This window comes from Netta rufina (assembly GCF_964035555.1).
Source record: "Netta rufina genome assembly, chromosome: 2".
Classification (NCBI taxonomy): domain Eukaryota; kingdom Metazoa; phylum Chordata; class Aves; order Anseriformes; family Anatidae; genus Netta; species Netta rufina.
The window spans coordinates 145135338-145158939 of NC_140124.1; the positions used below are offsets into that span (position 1 = coordinate 145135338).

The following is a 23602-nucleotide window of genomic DNA, read 5'->3' on the forward strand; positions in this document are numbered from 1 at the left end:
TTACAAAGGTATAAAAAGGAGAGGGTTTTTCTCCCACCTCCCTTGATTCTTTCCAGTAATTATAAATCTTTATTGCACAGGCCATAAATGCTAGCAACAACAGGAAGAAAAAATGCTTTTGAACTATTTGGCAAAGTCCACCTACAGGGATTGAAAACAGCAAAACTTTATATTTTCAAAAAGGGTTTAAGTGACTTTGGTGTTTGTTAAAAGTACCAATATGGTGAAACACTTTTCCAACAGAACACATTTATGCAGGCATCAGTAATACTGGTTTCATAAAATCAGAAATACAGTGTTATCTGAGTGCAGAGGGCAATTCATCCAGCTTTCAGAACAGCATTTTGCTGTTCAGAGTTTACATTTAGGCATAGCGAGTGGGAATTGATCTCACCTAATATTAGTAGTCTGCCCTGTAGACAAATACACCTGACAGACATCCTGAGCTTCTACAATAATCAATGGAGAGCAACAGGAACAATTCCTCTGACGTGTTTGAGATGTGACTGGTCTGTACGTGAAATTTAGAGGATGCATGGCTACTACTGCACACACATAATAGTGGGATTACTTCGTCTCTGTAGAAGGCAGAAGAGTCCCAACCAAAGGCACACAAAGGTAGGCTTTGGCAGTTTTGGCTCCACTGAGGATGCCATATTTCCATTTGTAAAAAAAAGATTTATTGTGAAGAACTTACAAAGATGACAAAATAAGACAGATACTACATGGATAGCAAAAGAATTAGGCAGGGATTCTTCCTAATGCAGTACTTCTGGATGGTGGGGTGCACAAGGGGATGAGACCACAGAGAGTACAGGGTTCTTGGCTCTGTCAGAGACAGAGCATTTGGAAGTGGGATACTCTTCTGAGCCAGAAGGACACTACTTGTCCTCTTACTTCCAGCTCTGCTCACTCAAATTGACCACAAAGGTGTTAGCTGATGAAGACTGCATCAACCACAAGCCCAGCAGTGTAAATTCCTATGTATTTTCCAAGGGGTAGGAAGGAACGTATAGTTAGGGCCCTGATTATTTATTTCATAAAACAACTATCAATCCTAATTTTATTCTAGGCCCGATTTCTGGAAAATCTCATTAGAAATGACAAATATGTTACATTGCAAATGGCACCATCTTACAATATGTAGACGTGATTTATTTAAATTCTGTGTGAACAACTGTACCTATTGCTGGAATCCCTTTTAACAGCCTGTTCTTTTCAGCTGGGTGAAAACAAGTCATTTCTGCTGGCATTGATCACTAACAGCTGCTGGTAAATCACAGCCTCTGACTGTTCAAAACTTTCCTATTTGGTTGAAAGTCTTTCATGACTGGTCACAGCACAAACAGCAATATTCTATTTTTTTTCTTAAACCTTTTAGCAAAATTGTTTCTTCTCTTTCCAATTTACACATGAGTGGGGAAATATGCATATATATAAAAATATGTATGTAAGATCTATTCATTCAACACATAAGACAGTTTTAGGTATGGATTAGCTTAGAAGGGCCAAACTCTCCACACCTAATTTTCCAGCATACTGACTTCTAAGAAATTTGAAAAGCAGGAATGAGAAAAAAAAACAAACATTAATAAAACAGTAAGAAAACAAGACAACTGCAATCAATCGTACAAAATGGATAAAACTGCATTCCCGCTAGACTAAGTTGCAATATCATTTATAGAAACATATAAAAATGCAAGCGTCTAATAGTATTATACAGCTAAGATCTTGCTGTAGAAGTTCATCAATACAAATTTCAGAGCTGCATACATTTTCCCTTATTCAAACTCCAACATAATATGCTGTGCATATGGAAGGGCAATTCTGTGCTAAGCACATCCAGACTGCACTACAAGGTATTGGCCAGTGTACTGGAACTTTGTCAGCTGGCTATCTTGGTGATTTCATAAGAATATATACATGTATATATATTAGCATCACAGCAACAGCTAAAAGGTAACTATTAGAACCACAGCAATTCAATGGTCTATCAGGGACTGTTGATTGCACTGTGAAGTATATTCTTCAGGTTAGAAACCAGAAACATGAAATTCAAATAACAGATGCCATAGATGGAACTTGATATTCATCATCACCGAAGCATGTATTTTAAACATTTTATCTGTGCTCAAACAGACACTCCACATACAATATTCTACTACAGCTAAAGCAAATGAAAACTATAGAGAAACCCTCAGTGCATACTTGTAACCTGAAAAAAATCGATTTTCAGAAAACTTAACAGTGCCTAAAACCTGAAAAACCTCTCAGAAACAACCACAGCTTCTAACTACCAAGTCTCCTCTTTAAGTGCTGCATATGTCCTTGACTAGGAGAAAAATACAACAAAGACTGCTCTTTTGTACTCCAGGATGGCAACAAAGTCGTTTTATGGTCTTGGAAGAGAAGTGTTAAGCACTTAGCACAAGTGCTAAGATTCCTACAGCGGCACAGGAGACAACATACAACGGAAGGAAGTGAGAGGGGTAAGGACATATAGTGAAAATAAACCAGGATGGAGAAGATGATTAAAACTTCTTTTTCTATAACCAGGCAATTTACCATTCTGAGTCCTGGAATAGAGTAGTTTATCCCTGGACTTTTGGACAAATTCTGCCAGTATTTCGATGTTATTCTTTATTTTCAATTTATGAGGTCTCTTAGAGATTTTGGAGCATAACAAGAGCACAAAGCAAAGGAAATCAGCTGGGAATTAAGTTTGCTGGAGCTTTTCTGAACTATCAAGTGTTTTTTTCTGTGCATTGGATAGATGCCATGTATGCAGCATATGCAAGAAACATTTGCATAGTAATTTGTGCTAGAAGAAGAAAGGCTCTTCCTGACTAGCTGGAAGCTTCCACTTAAGGAAAAGAAAAAAGGTGAGGTCAAGATAATGAAAACAAAAGAAAACGGGTGCCTGGTAAGAGGACAGACAACATTTCAAATGCCTCATGGCTCCAAACACCACCACAGGGACATGAAACCCAAATTCCACAAGTCTTACACACTTCCTCCCATCAGCTGCCTGGGAAGGCAAACACACTGCCTACCTTGACTGCACACAGAGGCAACATCTGCTGTTTTTTACAGACATGAAAAGGAGTGTTTCTGGTGGAAGGAACTCCTGATTCCTTAGATGCCAAAACCTTGAGTCCAGAATGTACCCAGGAAAGAAAACAGTATGTCCTGGAAGTGTAACAGGATCACCCTCTATCACGAACTTCAGCTGTTCAGACTTCTTTACAAGGATGACAGAGTTGTCCTGATCCCAAGAAACGGTTCTTTAAGAGACATAAAAGACAGTAGACAACAACAGCTCAGATACTGCTGTATCCATAAAGCCTACACAGCAGGGGGACGGCAAGCTGCAATCTTCTCTGGATTCCAAAAGCCCTCCCAGTCCTGCACTTCAGAAGGCCCTCTGTTCTCAGATCTTCCCACTGCTCGAATCCCCTTTCAGGCAGGTGTGTAATTCCCAGCCATTCGTGCTGTGTACAGGACCCATCACAACGGGGAAGGTCTTCCCTATGTGGGAACTCAGACAATGGGAGTAGGTCTAGCACTTTAAGGCTTTGATTATGGAAAACGACAACAAACGTCCTCAGACGCGGTCGTGCAAGCTGGAAAGGCAGCGTTCAAATTCCTCCCACCTTCAATACTCACAAGGAAAAAGCGGACAAGGTGAACAGGAATTAGGGTAATGTTTCTGACAGGCTGGGAGGGTTTGGTGCCAAACAGCTCAAACTTTTTTTGCTTGATCATGCCTGCCTTTACTCTAGTACTAAGAGGCTGCTAATACTACAAAAATCCTTATAACAGGTTCCAGTGGGGTGGGATTCGTAGTCCTGGTTTATTCACCACACTGATCCTGAAAGCAATATTTCTGTTAAGACCTTCCTCTAATGCCCAATGAACCATCCTTCGCTGGAACACGTGGCTCCTGCTTCGTCTTTCCTCAGAAGATGAGATGCACCTTTGAAGGCCCTCTACTTCCTTTCCTCAAAGAATATAAATTCTAGGACATTACAATGCACTTTGAATGGGACTAGTTCGGAAAATGAAGGAAGGAAAAAAGTTCATCTTATTGTGGTTACCAATGGGTACATATTTTTTTCAGCACTTTAGCACCAGGGCAGGATGAGTATAAAACTTACTGAAGAAATAATGTCAACAGGTATCAACATCTGTGAAGCTTTTCACTGAAACATAAACCCTTATTCTAACACATTTTGCTGGCTGGAGATTTTTTATTTCGATTTTTTTTTTTTTTTTTATAAGAAAATGGCACATCCTGTGGCCAGGCAGCATATTCAAGTAGTGTTTTGCCCTATATGAAACTCAGAGAGAAGCACAGGAGTGGCTCCAATGTCATCTTGAATGCAGGTATCTGAATTTAATCTAAATTCAAAAGTGCCTGATAAGCTCAGCCCTATTAGCAGATGGCTGTCTGTGGATACTTTGCAGAGAATCACACATAGCATTGTTCTACCATTTTGAGGACAGTCTCTTCTATGCTAGCCAAAACCAGGATTCACATTGAAAAATCTCAAAATAACTTCTTTGTGTAGTTATGTAAGGATTTAAAAAAAAAAAAAAAAAAGAAAAAAAAGAAAAGATCTTTCAACTTAGGTTTAGAGTGGAAACAGTACAATGGTGTTTCCAGCAGTGTGCAGCTCTCCCTAAGAGACACTGGAAGGTATTTTGTCAAATTAGTTCCTCAACATCACTAAGTCTAGGAAAAAAGCAGAGATCAGTAGTTGGGCCTGTACCCTTCTATCCTAGAGCAGGTTGGAATAGCATTTCTGCAGATAATAGCCTCAATCAGGCAGTCCTTACTCCAAAGAAAAGTCTTCCTAAAACTCGAGACAAGTCTTCAATTACACAATCACATACTATTCTGGCTTTAAGATCCCCAGAACAGACTGGATGGTGTGTCCTGAATGAAGAAGAATGAAGCAGTTTTAAGTAATTTTCTAAAACAGGAGTGGAAAAGAATGCTAGTTCTCTGTTGAGTTTTTAAAATGAGGTTAACTTTCTCTGTAGCCAACAGAACACAAAAACACTTAAAATATCTGATAAATACTACATAATGCTTTTTTGAAACGCTCCCTGTCCCCTCCAGCTTCAATCAGGATACGAAGTAAAGTCAGTGGAAGTCGTTTTGCAGACATCAATGGGCTCTGAATTAGGACCTCACTGCTTGTAACCCAGCTGGTGTGCTAAATGAATTCAGAAAGGATTTTTAGTGGCTTCTTTTACCTAAAGATCTCTTGAGCTCTGCATTGAGAGACAAGAGGGCTTTCTTTTTCCCGTTTTTTGAGGACATTTTGGAGGACAGCAGAGGACAGTGTAGCTACTGCGGCACTGAGGGCTGCATTTTGCAGGTGGAATTTTCATAAAGCAGAAACTTCTGGCATGCAAATCTGTTACTCTTCAGAGAAAAAATCTCCAAAACAGAAAAACACTTAGGGAAATCTATTCCAGTAACAACCTTGATTGGGAATGTATAAACCGTAGCAAGTGTGGACACTGTTTGAAGAAACTGGGCAAGGGGACAGAACCAGTTTCAGAGAAAAACTGACATCCAGTTTTACAGACTGCACTTGTTTGAGAAAATGCATCTTAACCTTAGTACTTGCAAACAGGCACTCTCAACAGATACACTCCAGCTTGGCGCAAATGAAGTGATAAGGGATAGAAACACTGCTGTCAACCTATCACTCATCGCCCCCTGCTCTGGGATCACATGATTAACACAGACCTGATGCACGAGGGAATGTTCAGTGGACAGCCATACAGCCCCGTAACTCCTGCTCTATTTAAGGAGGTTAAAACAGAGCTCAGTGCAGCACAATGGCTAGTGCCATGCTGGGGGAAGACAGCAGGAGCTGCAGACCATCAGCTTTTTGTAAGCTTGTGCTGTTTTTCATAAAGCACACGATGGCATGCCTTTATATGATCAGACTAAGCAACACTGCTCTCTCTACAAGGCAGAGAGAGACTACATTAAACACACACCCATACATCAATTGCTGAACTTTCTTTCATAGTTCAGTATGTGTTTATTCATGCCCTTACCAAAGTCCAAATTTGTATCTTCAACTGCACAGACAAGGATTAAATCTCAAAGGATGCTTCACTAAATTCCTTGAAATAGCAGTCACCGCTGTCTGACTGATCATGACTCATAGTTGATGTGTCCGGAGGGAAGCCAGAGAGAAACAGAAAAGGAGAAGGCTGGAAACACACAGTCCTCAATACTAAATACAGGTTCATGCAGAAATCTATCTACGGTGACCGACTGACCCACATTTACAGCTCCTGGATCTCCGCTGTCCCGTATCAGTAGAGTTTACTTCCATAACCCAGCCTACGGCAGTGATGGCTGGCAACCACAACTTTGCAGCCTGTAAACTCTCCAATAACTCTTCTTATGTAGGGGAAGAGAGAACTCAGAGAATACTAGAGAAAAGGATGTAGGAATAATGGATGAAAAGATGAATGGATGAAGGGAAGAGGGCTCTACACATCTGGCGAACACACTGGTGCTTCAGCGTGAGCACTGCCTTTGACATGACAAAAGACGAGGTGAAGTCATATTCACAGATCATGGTGATATAAAGGAGCCCTTCGAGCTTCTCATCACAATCCACAAGACACCGAGCCTGAAGGAACTGTTCAGCTCTTTCAGATAAAACGCAGCTTACTCAACTAATCAGAGAGTTTTTCCCCAAACACAGTGAGAAAGGCTTAATCGGGAACATAATGTCATGTGTGAAGGACGTTTTGTTAAAAATATACTGCATGTACTGAAGAACTCTATTTTTTTCATACGATGTGACATATTACAGGCACTGAACCAAAACGCCACAGAAGCGTGTAGTTTATGCTATCTCACTGGACTACCAAACAATGTTTAGCATTGAGAAAGTACTGCAGATATGTATCAAAAGATGTATAAATGTTACTTTACACTGTTACCACAATGACTGCTTTTCTTCTGTGTTACCACAGCTGTTAAAAAGCCCTAATAGAAAACTAATAATGCAAGTCATTATGAAACATCTTAACCTCATTTTGAAAATATGTACAAGCTTTTTTGTTACTCCTGCTTCTCTGTCTCCTAATCAAGATCTCCATATTGAGCCCAGTTTTGCTTTTTCTTAGCAGCATAAATTAGAAGCAACTCTATTCAAGTCAATAAAATTACTCCAACATGAAAAAGGAATCAGCCATCTGCAAAAAGCTGAGTCTAACAGGTAATTTTCCACTGACAGCTCTTACCATAAAACAGGTTACAGAGATTACTCTTTTATCTCACATTGAAAGTAAACAATTAATGCAAAATGTACAGTGTCTATAAAGACAGCATGTTCTCTTCTTGTTCCCTTTATACGTAATTATTTTCATGTTAGTAAGCAGACATTTAAGTGAGACCACCATCAGTGGTAGATGAAGCCTACTCATCATGCAAAACAGGCAACTGAACATCTCTGTTTGTTTGTGCATTATTTTACCTTTTGTTCCCAACTTGGGAAGCATGTGGAATCTACGAGGCATTTTCACACATCATTTCTTGCTGCAGAATGTCAAGTCACCTTTTATTCCCTCAGGCAAACTTCTCCTACCTGATCTCAAGAGCTGCCCACACCGAAATTATTTTTCATACCTTGTGTAAGCAGCTGGAGGTTTCGGACTTCTTCTCTCACCTTCAGCTGAAGGACTTGCTGCAGAATGTGCTGTCGCAGGCTTTCCTGGGCAATGCCCATTCGTTCAAGCTTTTTGTCAGTAAGTCTCAGCAAAGCACGGCCTGGATGCAAAAGTCAGAAAGAGAAATCACACAAGGATTTCCATTAATGTAATATTCTCACTCTGATGGGCTAGTTTCCTACAGCAAAAACTCCCAGCCCTGAAATACTTCAGTCTGAGATGATAGTCTCCTCAGTTAGGTACTGTTTTACTGTCAAGAGATCTGTGTTCCACTCTTCCCCTTTCTCTTGACTTTATATATTGTTTTGATACTTTGTGAGCCATTTGGACATGGAAAATCGGTATCTGGTGCCATTTTAGATGACCAACTGCTGTAGCTGAGTGCCAGCTGGCCTCCCCCAGAAGTCTACAATTGGTCCAGGTGTCTAAACAGGCCCTCACCTATTATCAAACATGTAAATTACTGTCAAGAAACCACCAGTGAAAGTGAAATTTGACCAATTTAATCAATTTTTAGATACGCTGAGGATGACCGTTGTTGCAATTCAGACATGTTTATAGTGTAATAGCAACACCTCTCAGGAGAGCCCTATACTTGGAGATCCAGCCTTCCAAATCCCTCTAAGCAGTAACCTATCACAGCAGAACAGAAGAAAGAGCCAGAGACTTCCCTTATATATCCCCATACATCATCTGTATCTAAATCATTCCTGAAAAAGCTGTTTGCCCAGCTACAGAGATTGCCCTATTACAGTCTTTGCAGGCTTTGAACTCTCTGTTCATGACTTAGCTTCTCCATTAGGGTAATGTTGCACCACGGTCCCATGCAGATTGTAGATGTTAAAAACAATCCCCACTCCCCACTTTCTGCTAGTGGAACTCTGACTCCATCTTTTGGGCATCTTCATGCCATGAGCAAACAGGAGGAAGGCTGCACACTGGCAGAGCCAACACTGGAGAAGTATTTGGGCCAAGCAGAGAACCAAAGCATCACGCAGAGCTTTATGTTAGGCAAAAACAAACAAACAAACCTTATTCTCCTTCATTTTCACCAGTTTTGTGAGATAATACAGGGAGGAGAGTCCTGTGGCCCTCTACTGCCCCTTATTTCCCAATGTCTGTGTTCATCTATCCACAGGTGCCCTGGCCGATGCTGGCAAAGCACACTGGAGCTACACCAATGCCACCTTAGAAAATGGCACGACGCTTGGTTCAACTTTTTAAACCGAACTTTTTACTTTCTCCAGTTCTAACAACAACCACTTTTAATTATTAAAAATCCCTTTGATTTCTCAGGTTTTATTCTGAAAGCAGAAGAGGATGGTGAAGAACAAGTTACTCTCTCCCCAACACAGCAGCCTCTGTGCTGCCATTAGTGGGGCTTTTGGATGAATGGTGCAATTTAGCTCATCATAAAGCATTACTCAACACAGCAAGATAAGGACCTTATTCAATCTCTTTCTTTACAAAACAGCAATATGGGTACAGGATTTTTATGATTATTTTAATTAAAGAATTTGAGATAAATTAACCACCAATTAATTAAGGGGACACACAAAATTTGCCCCAAACCCAGTAGTTAGCAACCTCCCCTTCACTAACTGCTACATTTCACCCATAAAAAGTTCTGTGAAGTGGTTGCTAGGATCTTGATATGATGTAAATGTAATGTAAAGTGCTGGGATATTATTATTAACAATGCAAGATCTCATTGATCAAATGAAAAATGACAGGGTTCATTCATTTCCTGCCCTTCGATGTCTCTCAAGCATGCAATACCATGGAGGATGACCTTTTGATTAGGAAAACTTTCTTTGAAATCATAAACAAGAAGAACTCTACGGGTTAATGTAATAACAAACTATGGAAATTAGTTCCTTGCGGATCAATGCCAGCTGTCCAATTCCCTTGGTGATAGAGATAGTAATAATGACTTCAATTTTTATGTCGCCTTATCACACTAAAACATCTTAAAGCAATTTACAAAGGATGTACAGCAGCCTAACAGTATGGTCTGTAACGTCAATCTAGCAACTGAAAGCAAACAAAAAAATAAACAAACCATCAGTTTAAAGAGTGCCAACATCCATGTCATCTTAGGGCAGGGAGTCAGCAATAGTAATATGAAAGGACAGACCCAGGCCATGTATCTCATCCAGTGTCCTCCACCTCTTTTTGGCCGTGGATATAGCCACCACTCTTTACTTCCTCGGGGGCACCTCTTTATTTCATATTCAAGTCTGTTTTCTACCCCAGTCGCTGCCTTTGGAAGTTGAGTGTGCACAACACAGAGACATCTCTTTTCAACTCCAGGCATGCCAGTTCCTCTGCGGCTTTGGCTCAAAGCACAATGCCATCAGAAAAAAATGTCTTTGACTCATACTATTTGCAGCAGCTTTTACAAGCTGCCTTAAATTAACCCTTGCGTGCACCAAATCCAACTGTGACCTGTTGAGGCAGTGATGAGGCAAGAAGGTAATCATCAATAGGCAGAAGATGGCATTTCCAGAATGCAGAAAGTGACCTGAACTAAGACAATCCAGTCCTCCCCATACTATCTTCCCTCTCAATACTCAAAATAACAAAACCCAAGTCAGAACTGGAATAATTTATTATACTGGTACCAAGTCATGACTTCGAAAAGATAGAGCTAATGACTGGCGTCATCAAAGCCAATTAGTTACTAAGACCAAGGTCCTAATGATCAGCTAATGATTTCAGAAGCTTCACTGTACTGCTTCCTGTACTGTACATATCTGAAAAATGCTATGGACTATCTAAGGGTTGTTGAACACTGAGCTTAGAAGTCCAGAGAGGTCGTGGAGTCTATTTGGAAATTCTAAAGACCTGACTCACAAGGTCCTGAGCAACTGGCTCTAGTTGGCCCTGCTTTGAGCACAGGGACAGGACTAGATGATTGCCAGAGGTGCCCTCCAATCTCTGCTATTCTGTGCTGCTGTGGCTCAACCTTCATGAAGGATCTCAAGATTAAGATCTATTTTCATTGAAAAAGAGAAGAGTAATGAAGAAAATTAATAAGCATACACAAAAGATGGTCATTCTGGCAAGCATCGGGGATAAAAGAGACAGCTATGCAGAAACCATTGGGGCTAGATTTTTAATTCTCAGAGCATGTTGGACAGAATAAATTATCAAGAGCAGAACACGTAACAAGCATTAAGGTTTTCAAAACCTTTCACTGATCTCTGCTAGGACGCAAGTATCTCAGCAGAGTATTCCTTATATCTCAGGAAAAGTTCCCAAAACTAAAGAATGGCTCCTACCTCTTTCAAGGCTATTTTATATATATGTAGAAGTAGCAGCTACATGCATAAAAGACATTAGGAGATTTTTTTTTCAAAAGTCTCTTGGCCAGCAGAACAATAAAGATTGTAGTCACAAACACGTAGGCCTTGGCTCATGTTACCTGCACGGCAGGGAACCAAATGCTTTTTGAAAAAAAAAGCAACTCTCAGTATCTTTATGCATCTTTTAGCACCTAAAACCCAGCCCTCGCACAGTCAGGAAGGAACAGCCATGGAACGTTCTGAGACACCCCGAGGGCAGACACAGAATATAAAATACTTTCCAGCTTAATAATGGATTGATGGCCTAATTTCTTCTAATATGACTTAGCTGTTGCAGATCTCATCTGATCAAGCTGGGATTAGATGAAAATTTAAGTGGAGGGAGAAACATTGCATGCCACAGAACATTAATATGAGTATAAGCATTGGTCCAATGAGGTTGGCATTGGCCCTAGAGCAAGGAATGTGGCGCGGTCGGCTGTACCAAATCACAAATGCTCATACCTCCCCGCACGGGTACAGCCTACTGCTCCTCTTCTTTTCCCTGAGCCTGTGAAGCTGACAGTTCACAGACATCTAGAGGGAGACCATGCTGGAAGACCTGAAAGTATACTTGTACAGGAGGTGAATGCTTAAGGAAGAAAGGGTTTATTAAGTGTAGAAAGAACTGAAGAAATGCAGGAAAGCAAGAGCAAATAGTAGGAGGTTGATCTCATGCAAAACCTTGAAGAGAACTATGGCTAATTTAAAGTTGATAAGATAATGAGCCAAGGGTGGGAACAAACAGTGTGTGTGAAACATGGCCAAGAAAGGTGATCTTGTCTTCTAAGTACAACCTGATAGGCATACATGAATATCAAGACAAAATATTCAGTTCACTGACCGTGGAGCATAGAATCTAACTGAGAAAGAAAGAACAGGACAGAGAACGCAAGGACATTAAAAATGCCTTACTGCCAGACCAGCAGTTCATCCAGCTTTATATTCAGAGATGTATTTAGGGAGAGCTACCGAAAGGGTTACTGTCTGAAGTCATTCCCCTTGAACTGTGCCAGCTACACTAGGGATACTAGAGAGTACATCATTTTTAGCACCTACATATTGTCCTGATGTTCATAAATTTGTCTTCTTAATCCTGCTGATACTGTCTGCCTCTGCGGCCTCTTGGGATAGCAAATTCCAGAAGCTCACTGCCCATTTTTGCCTGTTTTATATTGATTTCTTACTGACTGCTTCAAGTGTTCCCTAGCTCTTGCATTGCAGTATTTGGTGAACAACTCCACAATCAGCTTATCTGTTGCTTTCATGATTTGTAAACCTCCATCATTTGATCATATTTCTGGATGACAAACTTAGAAAAACAGGAACACAGAATTCATTAAACCCCTAAATTATCCAAGCTGAAAACCTGAAAAAAATATTTCCATGCTAGAAAGACTATTTTAAATTGTTGTTGAAATGATTGCATATTCTTACTTAATTGATAATAATGTGCCTCTCTGGTTTTTGTATAGAACAATTTCAGACATATTGCTTTTGTATTTATCTCTTTAGTTCCATTAACATATTCATAATTCTAGTTCACTGCTTTTTTCTACTTGAAATAGTCAGATCACAGCTTTCCTCTTGTTTATACAGGCTGATGTTTGTTTCTCTTCACTTCAGTGCTTGAAAACAAGCCTCCTAGGACTTACCAGGTAAGAAATTTCCGTGACAGAGATAGAGACATTAATATCATTGTTCGGGTGCTGGTGAGGCAGAAGTATAAAATCCTCATCACACGCTCAGGAAGGAGGAATTCAGACAAGAACAGGCAGAGAGAGGCTATGACTTTATAGTGAGGAATGGTGCAATTATTTCATGTGAGGATGCTGGATAAATGTAAAGCCACCTACAGACTGAAAACAGCCTCACAATGGCAGTGGAGAGAGATGAGTACCAGGGAAAGAGAAGAATTATTAAACCAAACAGCTAAGTTAAAAAGAGGACAGATGGATATGAACATGATCAAGGAAGCTGGGTTCAGGAAACTTCTGTAAAAGAAGTAGTAAAAATCAATGATCATGCATGTTTTCAGAACAAACTTGATACGACAATGATATTCGTGATAACCCATCAGATCTCATACAGTCCTAGATTTTCTGCTTTCCATATAAGAATTTAAGAGCACGTCTCTTTGTCATGCCAGTCTCATCACTAGTCAACCAGACACTTCAGTCACTTCATCATCAATGCCCTGGGGCAAATCTACAGCTTTTCCTGCCAAAGGAGTTAGATCTGGCTCATCTTACTCATTATTTAGCCAGTATAGGCTGTTGGGAAATGGCAGTTGCATTGCCCCTTTCTTTGCCCCACTTCAACTTTCTAGCATCTCTCTAATGAGGCAAGACTCAGTTGCTTCAGAAGCAAAAATGTCAGACTTAGCACTGCAGCAAATACTTCATCGATACCTACTAGCATAGTGGCAAATGCCAGCATAGACAAAGGACAAATTTTTCCCCAAATTTGCTACTGGTAGGTGCCTGGTGCTTCTGATATGATGAACACTTCTCAGCTGGGGACCCACTTAGACAGGAGACATAAGGAATACTGGTATGGAAATAAAGCAGAGGGAAGAGTAGTTTCAAATGATATGGAACAGAAGGAGCAAAGTAGGCCCTTCAACCTTGATGAATACAAGATCTCCAGCTAAGGAAGTTCTCTAACATCCGTGACAGTATTCTTGTGCTTTCTCATCCTGTTAGCAAATGCAGAAAACCTCCATGGAGCAGAAGGAACTATTTCCTGGTAAGTCATAGGAAAGGGAGAGGCTCACATCTCCAGCATTCCTCCAGTGGAAGAGAAGAAAGCACAGGAAGACATTTTAGGTTTGCTCATGTATCAAATTAGCTTTTTGACTCGCCTTTATTTGTTAATATCATCATACATGAATAAGATGACTTTCTGGCTCTTTATCACTCATTATTTGCTGGATCTGGATGAGGCCAGCTCGACAGTAAACTTTATGAAAGCAAACACTGCCTTAACTGGCCAATTAATGTCTGATTAATCTCAAAAAAAGCAGCTATGTAAACAAAGGCGCTTTCTGAATATTATCTGCATCCTTTGTTTTCACATCATCTCTGTTTACAGTTCTAAAAAGAGGAAGAGATGACTATTGTTACTGCTGCCATTAAGTCTACCATCAAAACAGTTTTTTTCCATAAAAGCCCTCTCAAGTTGCAGTTCTCTTGCACCTTTCTGCCCCTTTTCTGCACTTTTGAGCTACAAGCATGAGCAGGATATGGATGAAAAATAACACAATCTTTAACAACGCTATATTTTCAAATACAAAAATAGCAGCAGCCAAGACATGAATTTGTTTCTAAATTTCTCTGTTTCTGACAAGCTTATTTAGCGGTCAGTAATAAATTTGTGAAGCTATTTAACTCAGATTACTTAGTGTGGCCTAACTTCCTCTCACTTTAGCATTGCCTTCCCAGCTCCCTCCATGTTCCATCCAATAATGATGATCTTTTCTATTCTGAGCTAGTCCTTTGAGCTACGTATCTCCTGGTCCCCAAGGTTCTCTGAAAATGAGCCACCTTAGAATCATTGAATCACTGAATCATTAAGGTTGGAAAAGCCCTCCAAGATCATCTGGTCCAACCTTCCCCCTACTACCAATGTCACCCACTAAACCATGTCCTTAAGCACCACGTCCAACCTTTCCTTGAACACCTCTTGAATTAAGAGAGCAGGAGTCATGGATATTAATTTTAGGGACTTAACTGTAGGGTTATTAATTTTGAACAAACTTTCTTGAAGTCAGTACTATACTCCTGCTCTCTCCTTGGTAGACACTTCAGCCAGCCAGGCATCTCGAAACAGCCCAGGTATCTTGAAAAGTCATGCTAAAGGCAAAATTCCCTCTACAGAAATAGGAGTCTCCTGACACCCACATCCTTCCATAAAAAAATATAAATAAATAAAAGAAATTCCTGCTCCATGACTCATCCACACATCTTCAAGAAACTATTTTAATCATGTACTACCTAGTGGGGAGCATCACACATCCGTATATGTAACAGACTTAGTTATTAGATGTTGAATGAATTGCCCTAGTTTGTAAAGAATTACAAAAATATTCCAAAATAACTTTATTGGAGGAAAATAATGATTCTATATAGAGAAAGGAAGGGGTTAATGAGAAACTATGCATCGTGATTACTGGAAGTGGTTCAGTAAGTAATTTACTGTACTGATGGGAACTATATTGATTCCTTACAAGTCTTGGGTAAAAGACTGTTAGACAGACCTGTTTTCCAGTTGTACATATTTGGGACCTGATGATTTTAATAGGAGGAAATAGTAATAACTTGAATTCCCCCCTGAAATATAAATTCAGGCACAAATCATATTACACCGCTTTGCAAATGTACTGTAAAATGTGAGACAACCATTTTTAGTACTCTCAGGAAGGACCCGATAGGACCCACAAAGTAAATTAAGGATAAATGTAAACCTTTAGCAGGCAGTCTATAAATCCACACTGCTTGTTGTATATACATTTGCCAACCTACTTCCTGGCCATACAAAATTATATATTATCTACAGCTATATATAAAGATGTAAAGACATGTAATAATGCGCTTCTATTATATTGCACATCATATTTTCAAGAAACACAATGCAGGGCTATTGTTTGCTGGTATCAGTATGGTAGATTTATGGTCCCCCTATACAAATAAAAAACCTCAAGGTCCTTTTTGTTTGTGATGAAGTGAGTGAATCTGTCAACACCTTTGATTTTGTCTACCATCAGCAGGACACACAGTTCTTCCATTCCCTGTTAATCTAATGTTGCTCAGTGTGCAACCCATTATGCATTAGATATCCCATTTCTTTATTAATTGCAAAAAATCACATTAGATCATGCCCGCTGGCAAAACTCATGTTAATTTATTCAGGAGTAAACACACATTCATATATTATAATGCACAGCTTCTACATAGAGCAGATTATGAAAGGGCAAGCCAATTTGGGAAGCATTAGAATCGACTGAAGGCTTTACAGCAAACTTGGGCAAAAGGGTTTCCTGTAACTCCTAATGGTGGACCTTACAAAAATCATTTTTCTTCCAGAAGAATGATAATTTAATACCACAAGAAAAGTAATGACACACACACACACAAAACAACGGTTATTCCTGAGGTGCCCAACTGAACTGGAATTAGGAAATTCTTGAAAGCACGCAGAAGACTGTCTCACCTTTTGGTATTTCTAAAGCAAAAGTGGTTCTGCAGTTCTGCCTAGAAATAAACTGGTGCGTGCATCCAGCAAAGGGGGCAAGCCCACGGAGTACACACGTGAATTCGGAAAAGCTGCCATTTAATTAAGCGAGGAAGAACACCTGCTCCCATCACATGCAGATATATCACTGAGCTCTCTGAACTGCACTATAGTAGGAAACACGAACATGGCTGAAGACTGGGCTCTGGGAGCGTGTTTCCACAGTCCCAGGGACAGAAATTGTCAGTGAATATCATTGCTTGCTCTAATTTGCTAGTGATCAGTCCATCCAATAACTCAAAGATGCTAGGCTGCAAAATACACACCAAACTCACAATTCTTCAGCATGCAGCATATGGAAGGCCAAGGAACGGCAACTTATTTCTATGCAATAGTTTCCTGTTTTTGCTCACGGCTTGGTGGGCAATCTTGGGAACCTTCTCGTCCCTTCTGTGATGCTAGAGAGAGCCTGCCCTGCTTCTTTCTGATTACTGTGTCACACAGCTTTCAGGCAAAATTCTAAACACGGGAAATTTTTAATTCATTTGCTGAGTTTCTTTTAATGCCAAACTTGCAGAAAGCAAGGAGGACCTACATAATGTGACCAGACAGCTTACTGTACTGCAAAAAGAAAGCTGTTGGTCATCATGAGTTCCAGTAGACCAGAATTTAAGACCTTAGATTTTCTAGCAATACTTCCCAATCACTGTTTATTTATGCGTTTTTAAAGATTAAAATTAAAATTTTATTAAATATTAAAATAAACTTTAATGATCCCAATGCTGAGGAACACACAGTATTACTACATTTCCTGGTCTGTATCCCTAGCTCTCCTCTGTTCCACACTGTTATCACCAAGCAGCTTTCAGTGGTGCTTTCTTCCATGCCTATTCTGGCTTTCCCCTCCATTTTTTTAATAAAAAATGAAACTGAGAAAGGTTTCGTGTTAATATTCACGATGTTAATAATTAATGTTAATAAAAATGGAAAATCAAAAGCAGCATGCTCATAGGTTAAGCACTGTAGACTGCTTCAACTCTCCTAACCTGCAGAATCAGGGGCATCCCTTCCTCCCTCCTTCTGCACTACCAGGTCTCTGTGTGGGCTTCTAACCAGAAGCCTGGCACCTCCCAAGCTGCGTGTACCACCTTTCGTGGACCCTTAATTTATAGCTGACCATTTTATAACCTCCAGGAGTATAATTTTCCTATTGTACGAGTCACCTCTAGTCAATTATGTACACAGCCTTGCAGGTACAGATACTAATCTCTTGCTGCGTTGCTGGTTCAGTAGCATGATAAACTTTGTAGAGCTCCTTTGCATTTCTTCCAGCTTTTATTACTGTAGCTGTGAGGTCAATTGGGACATAAGGATTTTATTCTGCTGGCCTATTCCTTCTATTTAGTACTTGACCTACACAAAACTGTGGGACCACATTAATTTTGGATCAGAAATAAAGCAGATACCTGAGCAATGATTTATTCTATCTAATCTGTAAGCAACTGGGTCCTATGAGTCCAGCCCCTATTTTGGGAAATTCTCCTCCCTATATATACTCCGTGACTCAGAAAGGCATTCCATCAGGCATACAGAAACAGGACCAAACCCCAAAATTATTATAATGATGATAATAATAATAATAATAATAATAATACACTAAGGTACAGGAATGCTACCAAAGGCTGCAGCCCGGGGCTGCAGTCCAAAGGGAACATGTGGGCCTGAACCAGGCTTCCAGGTGTCGTGATCCTTAGGAAAAATAAAAGCTCGTTTTCCCTACAAGGGTCAGGAAGACGATGTGATGTGTGACACTTTAAATAAAAATTACTACAGTTAGGAGCAATGCAGCTCTCTGGAAAGGAGGGGGATGCCTCATGCCCTAACCCCCTGGGGAACATGCTGAACCCCAGCGCTACTCCACTACAGGGCCCCTGAGGAAAGGAGGCCTTGCCTGTAACACACTTGGGGATGCTAGATCAAAGGACAAAACCTCTTGATTGCTGTTCACCATGCAGGAAGGTCTCCTGGGTGCCACTGAGAGCTCCCAGCCCCTTTCCAAGACCAGGCACTGAAGTCCAGGCCCCTGTGGCTGTGTTACAGAAGCAGGTGCTCTGTTCCCTGCCCACCAGCGAAACCACTGGCTCCTGGGCAGGCTGAGAGCTCGGAGGCAGGGTATGAAATCCCTCAGGCTGAGGAGGAAGCCACACATACTCCTCCTGGTTCCTGGACGAATGTTTCATTTCCACAAAGCCTGTCCTCCTCCCTCACCAGGAGCAGCGAGCACAACTGCGTGCTGCCTGGAGGCTGGTCCTGGGCCAGGCACACCAACTGAGCAGGCTTTTTCAGTCAGCTTATGCACCCAAAGACCTGGTTTCTGAGTCACCACCAGGTGTAAATATGAGCGAGGTGCTCTTCTGCTCAGAGCAGGACGATTTTGGACATGCACAAAAATGCAGCTCCAGGCACCGAGGTAAATTTACAGCTAAAATAGAAAAGGGAAATACGGTGTTCAGGTACCTCCAGGCTTTTGCAGCAGCCACACAAGCTTGGGACTGGTTTAGATAACAATTCAGGATTTTTTTTTATTTTTTATTTTTTTTCATTTTTTCACTCTAGAGCATCTCACCTAAGTCCTGTGTTCAGTGCCAAAGCCCATAGCTGGCTCCGTGCCTGCCACCAGCTAGCTGGCTGCCCTGTAGCTGATGTCTAGAAAGGCTTGGGAGCAAATCAAGAATGTGACACTGCTTTCCCCAAAAACTCAGTCTCCCAAACCTTGTCATTTAGGGACTAATTAGCATAAATAGAGTTGGCCTATTTGAGCTTCAGCTGAGCCTGAGGTCAGTGGACGGCTTCCAATGATTTTAGCCATACCTAGAGCTGCTTGTGAGAGGAAGCTCACCAATGACTTTAAAATGACAGAATAATTCTCCCATCCCCAAGGTGATTTCATCTATCAGGATGGGGCAAAACAAAAAGCAAGCACTGCAAGGTAAAGCTAAAATAATTAAAACGTTAAAACAGGCAGAAGAGTTCAATAATGAAGCTAATGCACAATAAGATGCAAACTAGCAGTGAAATGGGTGAATCTAAACTCCTTTAAGCCTTTAAATGAAGCCTTGGGAAGAGACAATTCAGAGGAGCTTAGGTTGTTGCAGTCTGTACAGGTTGCAGTACTGGGGGGCTGTTTACCTTTGTGTGAAATCCAGCAATCCAAAAGGCCTTAGAAAAAAGTGTGGGAAAGAGTACGAGAAAGAAAAAGAAATGTCTATAAACCAAACAAGTACTAGCCAACTCCCCAAACTCATTTATTTATTTATTTATTTATTTATTTATTTATATTATATTGTTTTTCTGATAATTTCAGTGGGCTTTCTTTCTACAATAAATTAAACTCTTCTCTTTTAGAGATAGCTTTCATTGCTTCAGATCAGCAAACATTAAAGCACTGCATTATGTACGAATCTTCAGTTGCGCTTTGTTTTTAATAAAGGAGTATATGGAGTGGAAACATTTGAACATACGACATGATCTACCTTCAAGACTTTTTTAAAAGAGGCAGGCACTGAGTTCAACAAACACTGATCAACCAATAAAATCAGATTAGCGAAAAAGCAACTGCGACTACTGGATATACTAAAGCCCATATGAACAATTTGCAAAGAACAATTCGTACAGAGGAATAAAATTGGAAACTATCAGCACAGAAGATTCCGATAATAATGCTGAAGACAAGCTACCTAAGCAGTCTATGTCTAAGTACCCTAGCAAGAGAAAAGGTGACTGTTTAAGCAGTGTGTTTACTTACAGAATATGCATTAGGTATCAGTGACAACACACTGGTTAAATCTATGGCCAAAGACTGTCCTGGCTGACTATACTGACAAGTTCAATGAGCATGCATCCATTCACAGCAGAGCTCAGATACAAATATAGAAAACCTTTTTTTCTGCTGTTTCACACACACGCAGAGAACAAAAGAAATAAATACATTTTCAGCCTGGCAAAATTTTCCTAAACTGTAAGAGTCTAGCGCGCATTTTCTGAGTAATAACATTGAGCCACAAATTGAACCCTTAGTCAAGTACAAAATTGCTTATTTATCTTCATCTCCACTCATTAGCTTGTGCTCAGGCTTCAGTACAAAAGCAAAATCATTTTAGGGTAAGCCTGGAAACTAGTTTTGGTTATGTACAAAACAATTTCTTGTTTATACATGATAAATGAACATTTAGGCTCAACACTCTTTCCTGGGTTGGAGACATGCACATGAAACTCCAGCAAGTATCAGTATTCCCACAGCAAGATTTGAATAGCAGCAACAGAAACCTAAGAAGCAACAACAGGTACAAAGAAATTATTTACTTCACTTTCTAGCGTATAATTAAAATTCTAAAGCAAATGTCCATATCTGTAAATACTCTTTGCTCAATTCACTTTTATTTTCCCTGCAACGTTCCTTAGAGTCCTCTTCACAATACACTTTATGTTCTGTTTTCCTCACCAGTGTTCTTCTGTTTGCTTCCCACTGGAACATGTTATTTTCTACAGTTTTCTCAGACTGCAAAGCTTCCGTGGTTAAGGAATATGCTGTGTGCCATGGACTGGCCACGTGAGCACTGACAGCGTGAAATCCTGTCAATACACCAAAAGTAAATCAGCTGGATGGTAAGCAGGATCACAGCTGTCTATAGATTGAAGTATCAGCTACAAATCCTTCAGCACAGTTGCTTGAGAAGCTGATCTAAATCAAGTTATTTCTAGCCTGCTCCGGAGCAATTTTCTGATGACCTTTGAAGATGGGCAGGCCAAGACCCTGTCTGCAACGCAGAGCCATGGGCACTCCCTTTCTTACCCTCAAGCCCTTGTATCTGCTCTCAGCAACCAGGTTCGGCTTAAATGAAATGGAGGAGATCACATAAGGTCCGTTTACAGTGTTGCAGGAAATATTTTTTTGTTATTAAGCTACGAGGAAAAGGACCTGGGGTCCTGGTGGACACCAAGTGGAACATGAGCCAGCAGCGTTGCAGCAAAGAAGGCCAATGCTCTTCTGGGCTGCATGAAGCAGAACACTACCAGCAGGACAAGAGAGGTGATCCTTCCCTCTGCTCAGCCCTGTGAGGCCACCCCTAGAGTGCTGAGTCCTGTGCTAGGCTCCCCAGTACAAGAGAGAGATGGACGTACTGGAGCAAGTCCAGCAAAGAGTCATGGAGACCATGATGGACTTGAGCATCCGTTGTACCCAGAGAGGCTGAGAGAGCTGGGAGAAGGCTCTGGGGGAGCTTTTCAACATGTATAAATACCTGATGGGGAAAAAAAAAAGACACTCGGTATAAACTCAAGCAGAGGAATTTCCATTTAAATGTAAGAAGGAACTTTTTATTGTGAATGGGGCTGAACACTAGAACAGGTGTCTGGAAAAGCTGCAGAGTTTCCATTCTTGGAGTTAGTCAAACTGGTACAGACCCAGGCAAGCTGCTCTGGCTGACCCTGCTTTGAGCAGGGGGGGCAGTGAGCAAAATGACCTCCAGATTTGCCTTCCAGCCTCAGTGACTCTCTGACTCTACAGAGGAGCAGTGAAAATCCAGTTGTCTGAATTTCAGCAGAGTTAGCAAGGTCACAATTAACAGCGACCGAACACAAGATTCTTACATAATTTGTACATCAATATATTCGATTGAAGTGTGCAAACCATGGAGACAGGTGAAAAAATACCTATGTGGTTGGAACCTCACTCAGAATTGTTCGTATACTAGCGTACATGACCTACAGCATCCCTCAGCAGGAACACAACCAGACATCGGGTTTCTATAAAGGAAACACTATAACTAGCAAGGTTACAGATGCAGAAGGATGGGGGCCATTAAGCATGTAAAACAGGGCTTTTTTTCAGCCCATTCACCTAATGTTACACACTGAAAATCAGGGCACAGCTGGTTCCTAGAATCTGCATCCCAGTAAATTAACCAGTGCCACACTTGTCCAGGCACTGGAACTCACTCATTTCCATTATCATATTGCTCCAGGGGTTCCCGGTATATGGTTTGTCCCGGGCCAATTAACACTTTCCCAGAAAGTCCCAGATATGGTTCAGGCAGAAACACAAATCAGGGGCTGTTCTCCACAGACTGTGTGAACGCAGCCATCCTGCTCTGAAGAGCAAAAGCCCGTGGCAGCCTGGGCGTGAGCCAGTCCATGCCAATTAGCCTCGGTGCCAGGAGGTGTTTGTGGAAATGCCACCGACATCAAAATATCAGTATTACAGAGCCATCAGTTCTGTCGATAAACCCAACCAGCTCTACTAACACAGCAAAACGTAAGCTGGCTTCTGTGAAATCAGGGGTCCAGAGGTGAGATGTTAATATTTCCTCCCTCGGGAGTCCTGGCATGTCCCCTGGCACAAGGCAGCAGTTGGAAAGGATTTCCTCCACCACTTCTTACCTGTACCAAACTATTTAATAATACAGTTCTTTCAACAGTGGAAATGAGGAAAAGCAACAGGAAAGAGACATTTGGGTAAGCTTTTACTGATTACAGTGCTTTTATTTAGATTTCATTCTGCTGTAGTATTTCATTTCCAAGCATCTGAATGATCCTGTCTGTTTTCAGGCCTGTCTCAGCTCTTACTTATCCAGAGAAATATACTCCAAAATTTTCAAACACTGGAAATGAGGAAGAAAAAAGGTGTAAATTATTGGGACACTGTTTGAAGAAACACAGTTCTAAAAACATTGTTTTTGTGAAGTTCTGTAAGAGACAGCATGTGAAAGAGCCCAAACAACAGCATCTCAAGTCCAATTTCTGGACTACTTCCGAAGGGCAGCGTGCTGCATATCACACTGCACAAGTCAGAAGAGCTGTCATGGATTTTCACATGCATATTCCACCTGCTTCATAGGAAGCACTAATTACAGTTGTAGGGTATGTCTGTGCCAGCTCGCTCCCCTGCATTTCTTGGGCATACCTTTAATGTGTTCTGCAACCCTGACCTCTGCAAACCGCTGTTGCTTCTGAAGCCCTGTCAGGTAGCAGCGAAAAATGCTAATGAATATTGGTCTCCTCCCACCTGCAGGAACAGCTACACTGCTGGTCTAGCCTCCACAGGAACAGCTTTAAAGCAAGGGCAGCGAGAGCAGCTGAGAAAAAAAGGAAGAGCGTCGACACTGGGATACTTCTAAAGGTAGTTTGCAGGTTTTGATCTTGACGTAACCACAGCAATTAGCAGGATAAGATGTCACTCCGGGCTCAGTATAAACACCACGTGATAAAAGTAAACCACCCTCTGCAAAGTATGGAGAAGCACCTGTGTGTTG

At 41.0% G+C, this 23602-nt stretch overlaps 1 protein-coding gene across 2 annotated transcripts in view; it reads right to left on the reverse strand.

Annotated features, from left to right (window-relative positions):
- The window catches only part of SAMD12 (sterile alpha motif domain containing 12), a 169148-nt gene that overhangs the window by 79682 nt on the left and 65864 nt on the right, over positions 1–23602 (reverse strand). For both annotated transcript variants that reach the window (XM_084282554.1, XM_084282555.1), the window contains one exon: positions 7673–7813. In XM_084282554.1, the coding sequence (XP_084138680.1) occupies positions 7673–7813 (141 nt within the window). The remainder of the gene's footprint in view (positions 1–7672; positions 7814–23602) is intronic.